Raw genomic sequence first — 14,319 nt, forward strand, 5'->3', positions numbered from 1 at the left:
GGTATGGTGACCACCAACTGATGTTACTCGTGTAATAATATATACTATATTAAGAAATATATTGTTTTAGAGTCTGTGTGTCATATTTTGTAATTAAAACAGGCTTAGTTCCTCTCTTTACAAATATCAACGAAAAAATATATATTCTCTTTACTTCATTTAAAAAGTAACCTCTGACGAACTCCTATCCGCGTGCCTTATTGATTATTCTTTTTATTTAATTCATATAATTTCATTCTTATTTTCCAACTCTTTAAACATGGCAGTTTCCCAATCATGAAATATTCTATCCATCTTAAATATGTTACGTCTTTTAACTCGCACAAAGTTTCTCCTTTCTCAATCTCAATCAAACTATTCTTCTCTCACAAAACTTTCTAAAAATTAAATTATCTCTTTCCCTAAATCAACTTCTAAATAACTCGTAAAACTCCAAAATATCTTTCTTTCTAAAAATTAAATTATCTCTTTCTCTAAATCAACTTCTAAGCAACTTGTGAAACTCCAAAATATCTTTCTTCTACTGAAACTGTCCGGCTGGCTGATGACTAGCAGCTTTTTAAATTGATATTAAATATCTGGTTAAATTAATACCGTAACTACTCGCCATGACATAAGATATGCGGCCCGGTTGACTTCCTCCGATCCAACGTTTCCCACATACGAGTAAAAGGCAAGGGCCAGGCGTACCCACCGAAACCGAGGCCTTGTTGCGGCTTGGGGAATCCTTTGGTTAGTCATTGACGTGATAGATACCCCCGGATCCGAGGAATGGGCTCATAAGAAAACAACAAGCGACACCGACCGGGGAGATGGCAATCCCCCCCCCCCCCTCAGACGTAACCGCTTTCTTCCTTCTTCTTCTTTTCTTTTCCTCCCCTTGGAGACCTTCGATCTATCTCCCTTCCAATCCAAGTAACCGTGGTTTGGCTTCTCCATTGTTTGCTCTTCCATTGCATGCCACTTTCGGTCACTTGAAGGTATTTTTTTTTTTCTTTATGTATTTTGAAGTTATTGCCAGTACTTTAGGATGTTAACTCGTTTTGGCGATCACGCACTTGAGATTTGAATTTTTTCTCTCAAAAAATCTTTTTTTTGATTTGTCTGAAAAGTCCTGGCGTTATTAGGTGTCCAGATTGGGCTTTTGTGGCTTTGGTTTCTTGGGCATCTTTGCCCTTTAAAATTGATAACCATATGGCTTTTATCTTCTCCGACCTCTTGTCTTGTTTTTTCCAACCACAACTTCCCGAGAGAGTATGTGATTTCGCGACATAATTAGGTTGGTATGGCTGGTTTTATCTTCACATGTTATTACTTCTTTATTTCATAACAATCTCGACGAGGGAAGGCTCCGCTAAATTTGACACTCATTGGGAAGTTCCTGAAACTGGGTTTCTGTGATTCGGATGCCTTAATGAGAGCTGTTAAACTGTCTCCTATCTCTTCTCTGCCTTTCCCGACACTTTATATTTTTGGTTTTTTTTTTTTTGGTGTATATCTTTTTTGGTATTTAAAGCATAAGCTTTGTAACTTTGTGAGGGCATTGAGGAAGAAAAGGAAAGATATGAAGATGGGGATAGCCAAGAACGGCAAGCACGCCAATGGATTTGCTATCAACTGCTTCTCGTGCTAGGAAATACACATTTTTCTTTTTGGGAATAAAGTTATGAGTTATCGTTAATAGTTATCACTGCTTGTGACTCCTTATAAGGTGGAAAGGGCACAAATTAGTGACTTTACTAAAGGAACTGATAGAGTGATGTCTGATAAACTTTTAGACATTTACCATGCCTTTTGTATCCCATATATATACTAAAAATTTCTAATTTGGGTGTGTATGCAAGGTATTCTTTAGAAGGCTCTAGATTCTAGATGCTCGATAGAGTCATTGCTACCACAGTTTCCTGGTCTTGTTATGGGGTTTTTGCTCTCTGTGTCTACCTTTTGTGGAATGTTGTTGATTCCTGGTCAAGAAGTTTTAATGGTACCTAGAGGATTTGTTGGTAGGAAGAAAACCTATCTTTACTATGTACAATCTAAGCTTATGAAACCAAGAGCTAACCTCTTTATCTTCCCTAGACCTTGCAATAGTCTGGATGGAGAGGGAAGGGGATGCTAAGCTTTACAGAGTGCAACCTTAATAATTTGTGATGCCATACATATACAAGAACTCTCATTTTGATTATGAATGTCATTAATCCCCTAAGAAGTCATATGATGATTGGTAAAGTATTTTCTATTTCCAAATTTTTCACTTTGCTTCTTTCTATTTGCAGGTGTTTTGAACATTGAGGACAATTTTTCAAAAATCTGAAGTGCCACTTATCTTTATACGACAATGGTTAATTCAGTTATCGTCGAGTTATCAACTGAACTACAAAATGCTGAGCCTTTGGGAAGATTATCTATACTTTCCTATGGTGCTGGTCACATGCTAAATGACATCACATCGGCCTGTTGGTTTACATATTTGTTGTTATTCTTGACAGACATAGGACTAAGTCCAAGGTATATATTGCATCTGGAGTTGCATATCTTAAATTGTTTTTTGCTTGGTTTTCCCCTGAGATCCTTTGCCTTGACCCTGATGTGCATTTGCATTTTTGTACCATCTGTTGGAAAAATGTACATCCAGTTACTCTGGTGGAAAGGGTCGTTTGGCTCAATTGAAATGTTAATGTTCCTTTATGATAGGATGTAGCATGATATGATAGGTTGGTTCATTCATTATTTCTGTTGTTCTAGCACTTGCATACTTGAATCTATATTTATGATTTTTTTAATTAATCAAATAGAAAGGGATGGCTAAGAGGGCTCCCAAGACACTTCTTGCCCAGGTAATATCTTAAAAAGTAATAACATCTATAATTTGTAAAGTTGTAATGGCAACTGTAATTTCTGCAGCCCTACAGCCATTTCCTTTTTCATAAGCCATAAACATGATTTCTCCCCTGCTTGATGACATGAGAATTTTTTTAAGAAATTGTTGATGGAAGTTTTTACCTCTCTAGCCTCTTCCTGTTTGTCTTGTGTCTCCACAGATATGAAATGGGTAAATCTCATGGCATAACAGACTTAAGTGAGCTGTATGTTGGAGCATCTTGCAGCTTCCTCTAAGGAAATCCTGCTTATAGTGATTCTCTGCTACTTAGTGAAGAGATTCCAAGAATGATGCCTCTTGAACCCTGGTTGCTGCTAGACCATGGCACTTCTCTAATATTATATATGAGATCTTCAATGCTTTTAATGATCATGATATCTATATAATTGTGTACTTTTTTTTTTGAGCCAGTTGTTTGGTCGATCCCTTTATTTGTGGTCATTTATTGAGTCTCTACTATTGCCAATTTCTGTAGCTAACTTAGTTTTTTCCCTGCATTTTTTTTTAATGTGGAAGAAAATCTATTGCAGAATAGGGGTCCTATAGCTTTGAATCATATCTGATACGTTTGGGCAATCCTTACGATTTGCAAAATGATAATTTTGTTTCATAAGATCGTTTAATTTTATCTAATTTACACAAATAATTATGTATTATGGGATCTGTACTGTCATTTGTGGTACCCTTTCTTATTGTGCGCTCAACATGGAAAGTGGAAACTTTGGTCATCCTCAACATGTTTTCGTTAAATATCTTACACCAATGACTGTTTAGGTAGTTTCTGGACTTGCACGTTTCTTTCTTGAAGCTAGTTTCTCTGCTAGTGGCTTTTGCCCATCTTCTGCATTGCGATCTGCTCTGTGATTGGACATGTTAACATTTTGGTTATAATATCATATTTGTTTGGACACTAATGGATTTGCGAGCTTTTTTTTTTTTTTTTTGTGTAAAAATCTTACAAATGCCGAGACACTTGTTTTATTGTTCAGCTTCCATATAGCAAGATAATTAAACTATATTTGTGTATAAATGCATTCTTTCCAGTCCTTTGTTGTCTCTAATTTTTATAAAGACAACTGAAGCAGGTGCATTATTAATTTGTCACCTTTTAATATTGTATTTGGCTAATCATTTATATAGGGACGCAGCCATTGTTATGCTATCTGGCCAAATTGCTGATGCCTTTGTCACAGTATTTGCTGGAGAGCTGGTATGGATCATAGATTTCTATTTTGACAGCATTTGATATAAAAGAAACCTACCAGTCTTTAATATAAACAAGACATTACTTTTCTATTGCTGGAATTTTTCGACAACTGGACTTGGGTGAAGAATCATAAATGTAAAGAGCTTGAAAATGCAAATGTGCTTTGAGGTATCTTGAAGACAAATTTAATGTTGGTAATATTTTATTTGAAATATTAATTGTCATCATAGGTGGTCCAAGGAAAAATATGCGAAGCTGCACATTTTGAGCTGCTGCGAAAGGAATAGTTACATTGCAAATGAAACATTTTGAAACCTGTCATTGCAACTTCTTTTCAAGTTTGCATAGCTTTTCTCTCTTTCTCGTCCTTCATGAGTTCAAGTCCTCTCCTAATTAAGCCTCCTTTGCAATGTAACTAGAAGTCCAAACCATTACTTGTTGGGTGGATGTCTGGCCAGGACACCACTTCCAAAGATCTTTTCAGTTCCACACGATATAGCAGGAAGAAAGAAGAAATAAAACAAAAAACAATCAAAATACGTGGATCAGCCACAAAAGAGCTCGTCTCCACGGGCATCCAAACTTCACTATGAAAAAGAAACTTTACAAGAGGAGATCTCTCCCTCAACTCTTATACACTCAATTTCTCTCTCACTAGAAGCTTCCCTCACAAAAGCTCTCTTTGAAAGACCCCCTGAACCTCTAAAGCGACCGCTGTCCGCTGTCCAGGAGCTCTGCTCCTTCTCAACGTCGCAGATTCTCTTTCTTCCTCATGCGGGTTCTCTACTGTGGTTGGGTTTTCTACGCCCACGCAGGACCACCAGGCCGCCGTCTCTTTGTTTCTCACGATCAAAAAACCACCACACGTCCCACAGTTCACGCACAGGCCTTTTATAGGCTAAAACTCGTATTAGATTAGGATTCTCAATTCTAATCAAGCCCAAACACAGCTCAAATAACCCAGATCAAGGCCCCAGACTGTCGGATCAAGACCGAAAGCCATCCACACCGTTCGATCGCGCTTTGGTCCACGGAATAGTACCGTGGACCGCGAGAAACATCTGGAAAATGCCCAGGCGGTCCACAGACCTGGCCGTGGACCGCTCGATCCACGATGGACCGGGAAAATCAGACCCAGCGGCGCCTGGGCCTGGGCTGGCCTGCGTGCGCGGGCATGGGCCGCGCGCCCCACGCGTTGGCCCCGCCTGGGTCGCGCTCCGCCGCCTACGGCCGCGCCGCCGCCGCTCCACCGGTCCTCCGCCGCCTCGGATCTCGTATCGACTTTAAAAGCTCGTATCTTCTCCGTCCAAGCTCTGTTTGGGGTGATCTTGGTCTTGTTGGACTCCATTTTTCGCCACGGACCTTGTTGTGGGCTCAATGTGGACCGAATCTTAAGGCGTCAAATCTTAATAATCTCCATCTTGACTCGATATATGGCCTCCTAACTCTAAAAGCTTCTGGATCTCCTCGCCCTCATGTCCTAGGGCAATCACCTGCTGATCATGGATAGGCAAATATGGGAGTCGAGTTAGGCTGCTCGATCCCATCTCCGTCGTATGCTGTGCTCCTCCTGACCTGAGACCTGCTCGGGGATCATCCTGCGGCAATAGGAATCTCACTTTACGATGTCGCCTCTCATCCTCCTGAGTCTCCTGTCTCGTGTCCGATCTACCTCCACCTGGAGCTCCACCTCACTCTCGGCTCCACCTGGCTCTCAAGGCTCCACCTCACACTGAGCTCCCCGTCAGGTAATAATGTCCTCTGCTCCCCTTCTTCCCCTCCAGTACAATCCTATCGCCGCTAGCACCCTCAGGATTCTTCCACCAGCTACCATCCTGTAGCCTCTCGAATCCAGTCTGCTAAGTGAGATAAGATTCTGTTTGAAATCGGGTATGTATCGGACCTTCTCCAATCTCCTCACTGCACCATCATGTGTCCTCCAGCTGACCATCCCAATGCCTCTGATCGCACAGTTTAATCTATCCGGCAGATATACAGTGCCCTCACTGTTCTCCAGGGAGTCAAACTGCTCATCTCTGTAACATACATGATAGGGGCATACAGAATCTAATATCCACTGCTGGAAAGAAGTAGATACCTCATCAGATATCTCCAAGACATCTCCATCTGAATCGCTGTCGGCCGTCGCCACAGGAGCCACCATCCGATTTTTGAGTTGAGGGCAATCTCTGGCTAGATGTCCCAACTCCTCACACTGGTAACATCTGATTTTGCTCAAGTCCCTCCTGGACTTGGACCACCTCGTCGCGATCTCCTGTCGCTCCGTCTACCGTCTCCTGCTCCTCCAGAAGCCACCAAAGTTGAGCTACCGCCACCTAAGCTCGAAGCCGGGTTCTCTCTGCTGAGAACCTATTTCTGGAGTATCGCCGCGGTGACCTCGTCCATCTTGATGGTGCTCTTCCCACTAGAAGAGCAGTCATCAATGACTCATACGAAGATGGAAGCGACGCTAGCAAAACCAGTGCCATGGTCTTCTCCTCAATATTCTCACCAATGTTGAGGAGTTTGGTGAGGATCTTCTGAAAGTGACTTAGATGCTCCTGCATACTCTGTCCCTCAGTCATCCGCAGCTGGTAAAACTATCTCCAGAGGAAAAGAGTGTTGATGAGAGACTTTGCCATGTACAACTCCTTAAGCTTTGACCACAGCACCATCGGGGAAGTCTCGCTCAGCACATGGATCACCACCTCATCAGCTAGGTACATGCGGATGGTACTCACTGCCTGCATCTGTAGCCGTTTCCAATCCTGCACCTCCATGGTGGTCGGCTTCTCATCGTACAAGAGAGCATCGATCAATCCCTGTTGGATGAGCACGTCCTTCACCCTTGCCTGCCACAAGGAGAAATTGCTCTTACCATCAAATTTGTTGATCTCCATCTTGATTGATTCTGTCTTTTCCATCTTCAGTCTTGCTCACCACCGCTGCAATCTGCATCTTTGTACCACCTCGCTCTGATACCACTTGTTGGATGGATGTCTGGCCAGGACACCACCTCCCAGGACCTTTTCAGTACCACACAATGCAGCAGGAAGAAAGAAGAAATAAAACAAAAAACAATCAAAATACGTGGATCAGCCACAAAAGGGCTCGCCTCTATGGGGCATGCAAACTTCACTATGAAAAAAAACTTTACAAGAGGAGATCTCTCCCTCAACCTTTGTACATCCAATTTCTCTCTCACTAGAAGCTTCCCTCACAAAAGCTCTCTCTCTTTGAAAGATCTCCTGAACCCCTCAAGCGATCGCTGTCCGCTGTCTAGGAGCCCTGCTCCTTCTCAGCGTCGCAGGTTCTCTCTCTTCCTCATGCGAGTTCTCTACTGTGGTTGGATTTTCTGCGCCCACGCAGGACCACCAGGCAGCCGTCCCTTTGTTTTCCACGATAAAAAAACCACCACACGTCCCACAGTTTACGCACAGGCCTTTTATAGGCTAAAACTCGTATTAGATTAGGATTCCCAATCCTAATCAAGCCCAAACACAGCTCAAATAACCCAGATCAAGGCACCAGACCGTCGGATCAAGATTGGAAGCCACCCACATCGTCCGATCGTGCTCCGATCTACGGAATAGTACCATGGACCGCGAAAAACGACCAGGCGGTCAACAAACCCGATCGTGGACCCCCGGTCCATAGTGGACCGGGAAAACCAGACCCAGCGGTGCCTGGGCTCGGGCCGCACCCCGCGGGCCCGCGTGTGGGCTAGGCCGCGCGCCCGCCTGGGCCGCCCTCCGCCGCCTAGGGCCGCATCGCCGTCGCTCAACCGGCGGTCCTCCGTCGCCTCTGATCTCGTGTTGACTTCAAAAGCTCGTATCTTCTCCGTCCGAGTTTGTTTGGGGTGAGCTTGGTCTCGTTGGACTCCGTTTTTCGCTGCGGACCTCGTTGTGGGCTCAATGTGGACCGAATCTCAAGACGTCAAATCCTAACATTATCATCATTTTTTTTAATTAACGAATTTCTCAAGTTTCCTTTGATCTTTACATTCTTTACTATTATGACATACAATGTTCTTATTTTTGTAAAATTATTTTTACGTGTTTAGATGCTCTTAATTGCCAATATTCTGATCTGGAAAACCTTGGTTCCTTTTAACTCTATCAGGTTAGATGAACTTGGGATAGTCTGACTTTCTTCCAAGCCCTTTAAGAAAAGTTGCTCTTTTACAGAATTAAGGGATCCAAATCAGATATATGACGAACAATAACAAAAAGAAAAATAATTGGAGAACGGAAATTTTCAATGCATTTCATGTAACATTATCGAGTTACATTTCATCTAACATTATTGAGTTCATAGGTGTTGCTGCTTACTCCAAAGAGGATATATATATATATATGTGTGTGTGTGCGCGTGCGCCCATGTGGGTGCGTGTGCGTGAGCATGTGCATGTGTGCGGCTGGAAAATGGCTCTCATTTTCCTCTACACCCCAATAAATATTGCTGTATTTCCTACAAAGGTGACTTTAGGCAAAAGGTCCTTGCAATGAAACTTAGAATAAACCACCGACAAGGAGTGTTTAGTTCTGTTATTCTGTTAGTCAATGTTCAAAGTTCAACATCTTCATTGCTAATTTATATATTTTATTCTTTGTGATGTCTTTTTCTGGTAAATAAATACTTCACATCAGATAGACCGGTTTGGGCATTTCAAACTATGGCATGCTGGAGGATCGTTTTTGGTTGCCATTTCTTTTTCATCCGTTTTTGGTGGCTGCCTTCCCTGCAAAATCTTGGGGACTAATTCATCTACTGTACAAACTATTGGGTATAGCACATTTGCTGCAATTTTTAATGTGGGTTGGGCTGCTACCCAAGTTTCACACATGTAATACTACCTATTTTCCAAAATTCTATTTTCATTATTTTCAATTTGTCTTTATTTTATCCATACAGTTAATCACATTATGTTATTTTTCTTGTCTGTTAAAGGTCAATGGTAAATTGCATCACATTGAATCCAACAAGCAGAGTTGCCCTTGCAAGCTGTCGTAATGCCTTCACAATGGTCATAAACTCTCTTTGTATATATGGTTTTTTCATGTGCATACTTTTTTTTGGATCTATGCCACATTAAATGCCAAAAAAATTCAAACTAAATTTATTGGCAATCCATGGTTGTTGAAGGTATCGAATCTCAGTTTATATGCAGTTGCTTTAGCTGTATTCAGTGTATATAATGCCAAACAATCTGCGGATGTTAAAATTCAGGTATGTTCATAGATTGCTAAACATCCAAGTCTTTTCTCTCTCTCTCTCTCTCTCTCTTTTTTTTTGTTTGTTTATTTCATCTTTTGTATTCCCTTGTTTTGACCAGTATCGCTGGATTGCGTACTTATCGATTTTCATGGGATGCTGCTTTGTGGGCATATTTCTCATTGGAACCAAAGAACCAGAGTAAGTTGATGGTTCATAAAATATAATTTTTCTCTGGTTCTAGATATAGTTTATCAGATAAGTTGTAATTTTTCCAGATTTTTCTTTTCTACTTTTTTTCCCCACAAACCAAGTGTCCATGTTCTATTTTCACTGTGTAGGTTGAAGCTTCAAGTCCAGTGTAAAGATCTTTCTAGGATTTCATGGGCCCACTGGTTCAAGAAGGTTTTATACTATCAAGTTGCTCTTGTTTATATGCTTACTCGACTAGTAACTAATGTTTCACAGGTAACAATACTTTCCATCTCCATTTGCTCTATTTATTCACTGGTGACAATGAATATTGTAATAAATGCTCGGAGCAATATAGAAGTTTAGTACACAGTCGCAAGGCATATCATTGTTGCTTTCTGTTATATTTTAGCTGTTCACCTCATTCTAGTTTGAATGCAGCAACCATGAGGATATTAAATGTATCCAATTCTGTTATGTTTTTTCCTAGTTCATTCAGAGAGCATGCACTCCTTACTCTCATTTCCCTTCTTCACCAATCACCACCTAGTATACAGTCTGTTTGTTCCTCTTGTCCTTTGTATTGTCGTTTTTTGATATATGGCTCCTTTTTCCTCATACTTCTTTTCATATGGTAAATAGGCAATTTGACAGATATCCTAAATTCAAATTTTTTGACTATAAATACAGTACCTGTACATACTCAGAGCTTCTGCTTTTTTTGTTGTTATTCTCTTATTAGTTGTCTCACCTTTTATTTTCCTGCTGAGTTCATGTTCTGAAATACTGGTTCCTTAGCTTCTGGAATGCATCCTTTTACAACAAATGAATTTAACTTCTATTTCCAACATTCTCTTTGACCATTCAAAGTACTTTGATCTAAATTAATCAGGGCATTGTTTTGTTACTCTCATGAGCTGAATTCTATATTGTTTACCAATATTTTGTTAATGGTGTGTTTTTCATTGGTAGATCTATAATGGGTTGTTTCTTGTTCTTTCCCTAATGGTATATATAATATAGTGATCAGGCCAATAAGATATTCGCACATCTTTTGTTTTTTATTCCTTAATTTTTTTATGCATTTTATTAACTTGTGGATTCTAACAACACCTCTTCAAATACTCTATACTTCTTAATAAAGCTTGGTTAAATGCAGCAGGCAAATACTCCAATCTTATTCAAGCAGAGTTAGAACCTTGCAAATTTCTTATTTTCTCATAGTATTCTGGTCTTTGTTCAGGCACTTCTTGCATTCTATGTCATTGATGACTTGAAAATGAATCATTCTTCAAAGGCCTTGGTAAGTATTCAAACCTTTTGAGCAGTCACATATATTGGAGAAAAGCTTGACAACAGTATTTGATCTAATATTTTACTCCTGTGGCATTTATAGTGGCCTATTTCTAAAAAGCCACATTGTTAATTCATGTTTGAGATACCTATGAAGGATTAGCCAAAAATTTCAAGGTATCTCACCTATTTATGTTTAGGAAGAACTTCATCCTCTGAATTTCATGGCAATGCACCCAAATATTTGTCGGTCATGGTGAAACATGTGGATCTACAATCATAACCATGATGCATTCCAATGTCCTAATTCTAGCAGTTGAGATTTTTGAGTAAACGTATGTTTTTAATTGTTCTTTTCAGGTACCTGCCATTATCTACATTTGCAGCTTCATGGTATCTGTCATTCTGCAGGTCTTACTATAGTGTCTTAACCTTGTACATCATTGGGTGCTAATTAGTAGCCTGTTGTTTCCAAATAATAACCTTCATAACTGCATGTAGGAGATTCGATGGACTGGTTGGCGCCTTAAGGCCTTCTTTATAGGTGGAGCCATTTTCTGGATATTTTCTGGTGCAGGAATCTTTATTCTTCCGAGCAACCTCCAGAGTTTCATGTATATTTTGTCAATTACTATTGGTGTTGCTAATGCATTAATGACGGTGCGTTAATAAATCACATGCTCTAAAAATTTCAACCTCCGGGTCATCATCAACTGAATGAATCTTGTTAGTTTTTTGTGCTATTATCATTTGAGCAATTGGAAAATTGTATTTTCAAATCTCTCAACATCATCCCTGATGTGCTCATGATGATATGGTTCTCGCAGGCTGACATCTTGTGAGAAACACCATGAAATTAATAACTAGATATCTTAACGTTGTCTGTGCAGAAGTTGATATTTTTTATATCATTTCCTAATGGATATTTTATGGGAGATTGTTTGGTAATTTTCCTTGAAAGCAGGTGACAGCAATTAGCATGGAAAGTGTCCTTGTTGGGGAAGATTTGAATGGTTGTGCTTTTGTTTATGGATCACTGAGTTTTCTTGACAAGCTGTCATGTGGGCTAGCTTTATATGTTCTTGAATCATATCAAGGTAAATCGATTACTCAGTCACTTGATATTGGAGAATATATTATAACTCAGATTTCACACGTTTGTGAATGTCTGGAAGACACTTTGAATAGATATGTACAAGTAAACAGTAGTGTGTTAAGGGCAAAGTATTTGACATAATAGTTCGGTGGTCCTTCACCGGGGCTCTTTTCCTGTTAATTATATGGTCTGTGCACCTCCCTTTCCCTGTTAATAGTATCTTTGTGGTAAAAAAATAAGAATCATATTGTTGCAGATGGTGCAAGCTTATGTGGCTGCATGTCTCTCATTTACTGATGAAAGTTTTGGAACGGTATTTTAATAGCTATTTTGCAATTGTGATGTGGCATCACTCTACCAATAGTCTGGTTTATGATGTATAAGAAAAGCCATCAAGTTTGAGAACAGTGGAATTTCTGACATCAGGTTGGTGGAGATACTTGCCGACATGATGAACAAGACATTAGGAGAACATACTAGTAAATGATCTTTCCTCAATATGGTTTGTGATGATAGGCATGCCAGCTTGAAGGGTAGCATTGGTTTGGTTCACATTTTGTTTGATGGTGGTCCTTACGTCAAAATGATACTTGTATCTCACAAGGGACCTCATATGCTTAAGATAACACTCAAATGTTCTAGTTCCATTATCTGGTGACCCCATATACTTGTAACTAGCCTTGTTGGTCCCTGGCAAGGTACTCTAATCAGATTTACAAGTATCTCTTGTCAATAGACACCTTGCCAAAACTTGGCTGTAATCGTGAACTCTACTGCACTTTTGGGATGGTTACCAGCATCCTTATTTACTGGTTTTTGGCTGTGATTTCAATTAGAGCTATGAGTTCACAATCACTCTAGAGCAGCCTTAAAATGTTGTCCTCAAAACTCCAAAAACTAGATGGACATATGCATAAACAAATATTTGTATACTGAGGTAGATCAATTTTAGCTTCTTAAAGCTGATCAATGCTAAGATCATTTTTAGCTTCTTAAAGCTGATCAATGCTACTCAAACTTCTATTAATAAAAAAAAAATCACCACAAGGCTAGAGTTTAGCCCTTTTCTCTACAGTGCTGAAAAGGCTATCTAAGATTTTTAATGACAATATTCAGTTTTCTGTTTTCGTTTTTATTTTTTTTTGTTGCAAGTTGATTGCATGTTTTTGATGTCATTCTCATTACATCTGCTGTGACAATGCACTTCTGTAGCAGGAGGTTTGTTTACATCATTATTTATCTTGTTGTCAAAAAATTTTTATGATATGCATTCCCGATATGCCAGAAAAAAATTTCTACTTGGGTGGAATTGGTATTTTCAGTTAACAAGCTCAACCTTTTCTCAAGCAGGCTTGCCTGATGCCATGGACCATCATGTGGTGACAGCTGGTCACTATTCAATTATCAGATGTGGTCTGGGACTCATTCCTGCAATTTGCGCACTTCTTTCAGCAATTATCACATATACCATGAAGCTTCCTGACCGTTCAAGGCCTTTAGTTGAGCCTCTTCTTGTGTGATCATAGGAATCCTGAATTTTGAACTTTTCTGTTGCAATTTGATTGAAAGATCATATGATGAGATCGGCGATGCTTCGAGGCATGTTGCATTGGTCCGGATTAAAGCAATTTAACAGTAGTCTCCACACCACCTCATTCTAATCTCTTGTAACCCATGGTCTGCTTCCTTGAACCTTCATCTTGTATTATCATCAGAACTTTTGCAAAAGAAGTTGCAGCCAAAAGTGCTACAAAAGCAGCTATGATGAGGAGACAGCTAATTTATAGCCTCATTTGCTGACAGATAGGTCTGAGAGATGAAATATTGCATGTGAAAATGGTTCTGGATGGTCTAACTTTGCAATGGATATTTTCATTTTTTGGTCATGAATTATGTCAAACAACTTTGCTGTCCTTTATTTTTGGATAGCCACGTACATTGTAATACAAGCACTTACACATGATTTGCAGTGATAAAGTAAAAAGACTTTTCTTTTTGTATTGATTTATTTGTATGATCACTTGTCTTAAGGGATGCTGAGGGTAGATCCAGGAAGTGATGACGAAACTAGGGCAGCAGTTGAGAACCTTGCATTACTAATTTTCCTTTCTATTTTCTTTATTAACCATATCGTTCCTCAGTAGATTCCCTGTCATTGTCCTTGCCTATTATTGATGTTAGAAAACCACATCATAACAAGTAACTCTTCTTAACAAGAACGATGGAACAAGACTACCTTTTTCATTATTTGATGCTCCATATGGACTTTTATGGTCCTTCTCTAGACAGGTTAGCACGTTACAAACTTGCAGTAAATCGAAACAGTGTCGCCCAGGTGGGCAGCAAAGCCATAAATAAGCAAAACTGGGCGCTGGTCATTGTCTTAGCGGGGAAAGATGGATTTAGGCTAGAGTTGGGAAACCGAGGAAGAACGAC

The 14,319-nt window shown here is 39.8% G+C and overlaps 1 protein-coding gene across 2 annotated transcripts; it reads left to right on the top strand.

Moving 5' to 3' along the window:
- The first annotated feature begins 828 nt into the window (after positions 1-828).
- On the top strand, positions 829-13,883 carry LOC105054582 (uncharacterized). Of its 2 annotated transcripts, none has more exons than XM_010936132.3 (13): positions 829-980; positions 2,277-2,508; positions 4,022-4,091; positions 8,738-8,934; positions 9,039-9,114; positions 9,234-9,317; positions 9,424-9,503; positions 9,644-9,770; positions 10,738-10,797; positions 11,148-11,198; positions 11,289-11,447; positions 11,752-11,884; positions 13,234-13,883. In XM_010936132.3, the coding sequence occupies exons 2-13, from the start codon at positions 2,339-2,341 to the stop codon at positions 13,401-13,403; spliced, it is 1,377 nt and encodes a 458-aa protein (XP_010934434.1). In that variant the 5' UTR covers positions 829-980; positions 2,277-2,338; the 3' UTR covers positions 13,404-13,883. The 2 variants fall into 2 exon arrangements, with proteins under 2 accessions (XP_010934434.1, XP_019704180.1); XM_019848621.3 differs by lacking the exon at positions 829-980 and adding an exon at positions 1,131-1,279.
- The last annotated feature ends 436 nt before the right edge of the window (positions 13,884-14,319 follow it).

Source organism: Elaeis guineensis, chromosome 2, assembly GCF_000442705.2.
Source record: "Elaeis guineensis isolate ETL-2024a chromosome 2, EG11, whole genome shotgun sequence".
Classification (NCBI taxonomy): domain Eukaryota; kingdom Viridiplantae; phylum Streptophyta; class Magnoliopsida; order Arecales; family Arecaceae; genus Elaeis; species Elaeis guineensis.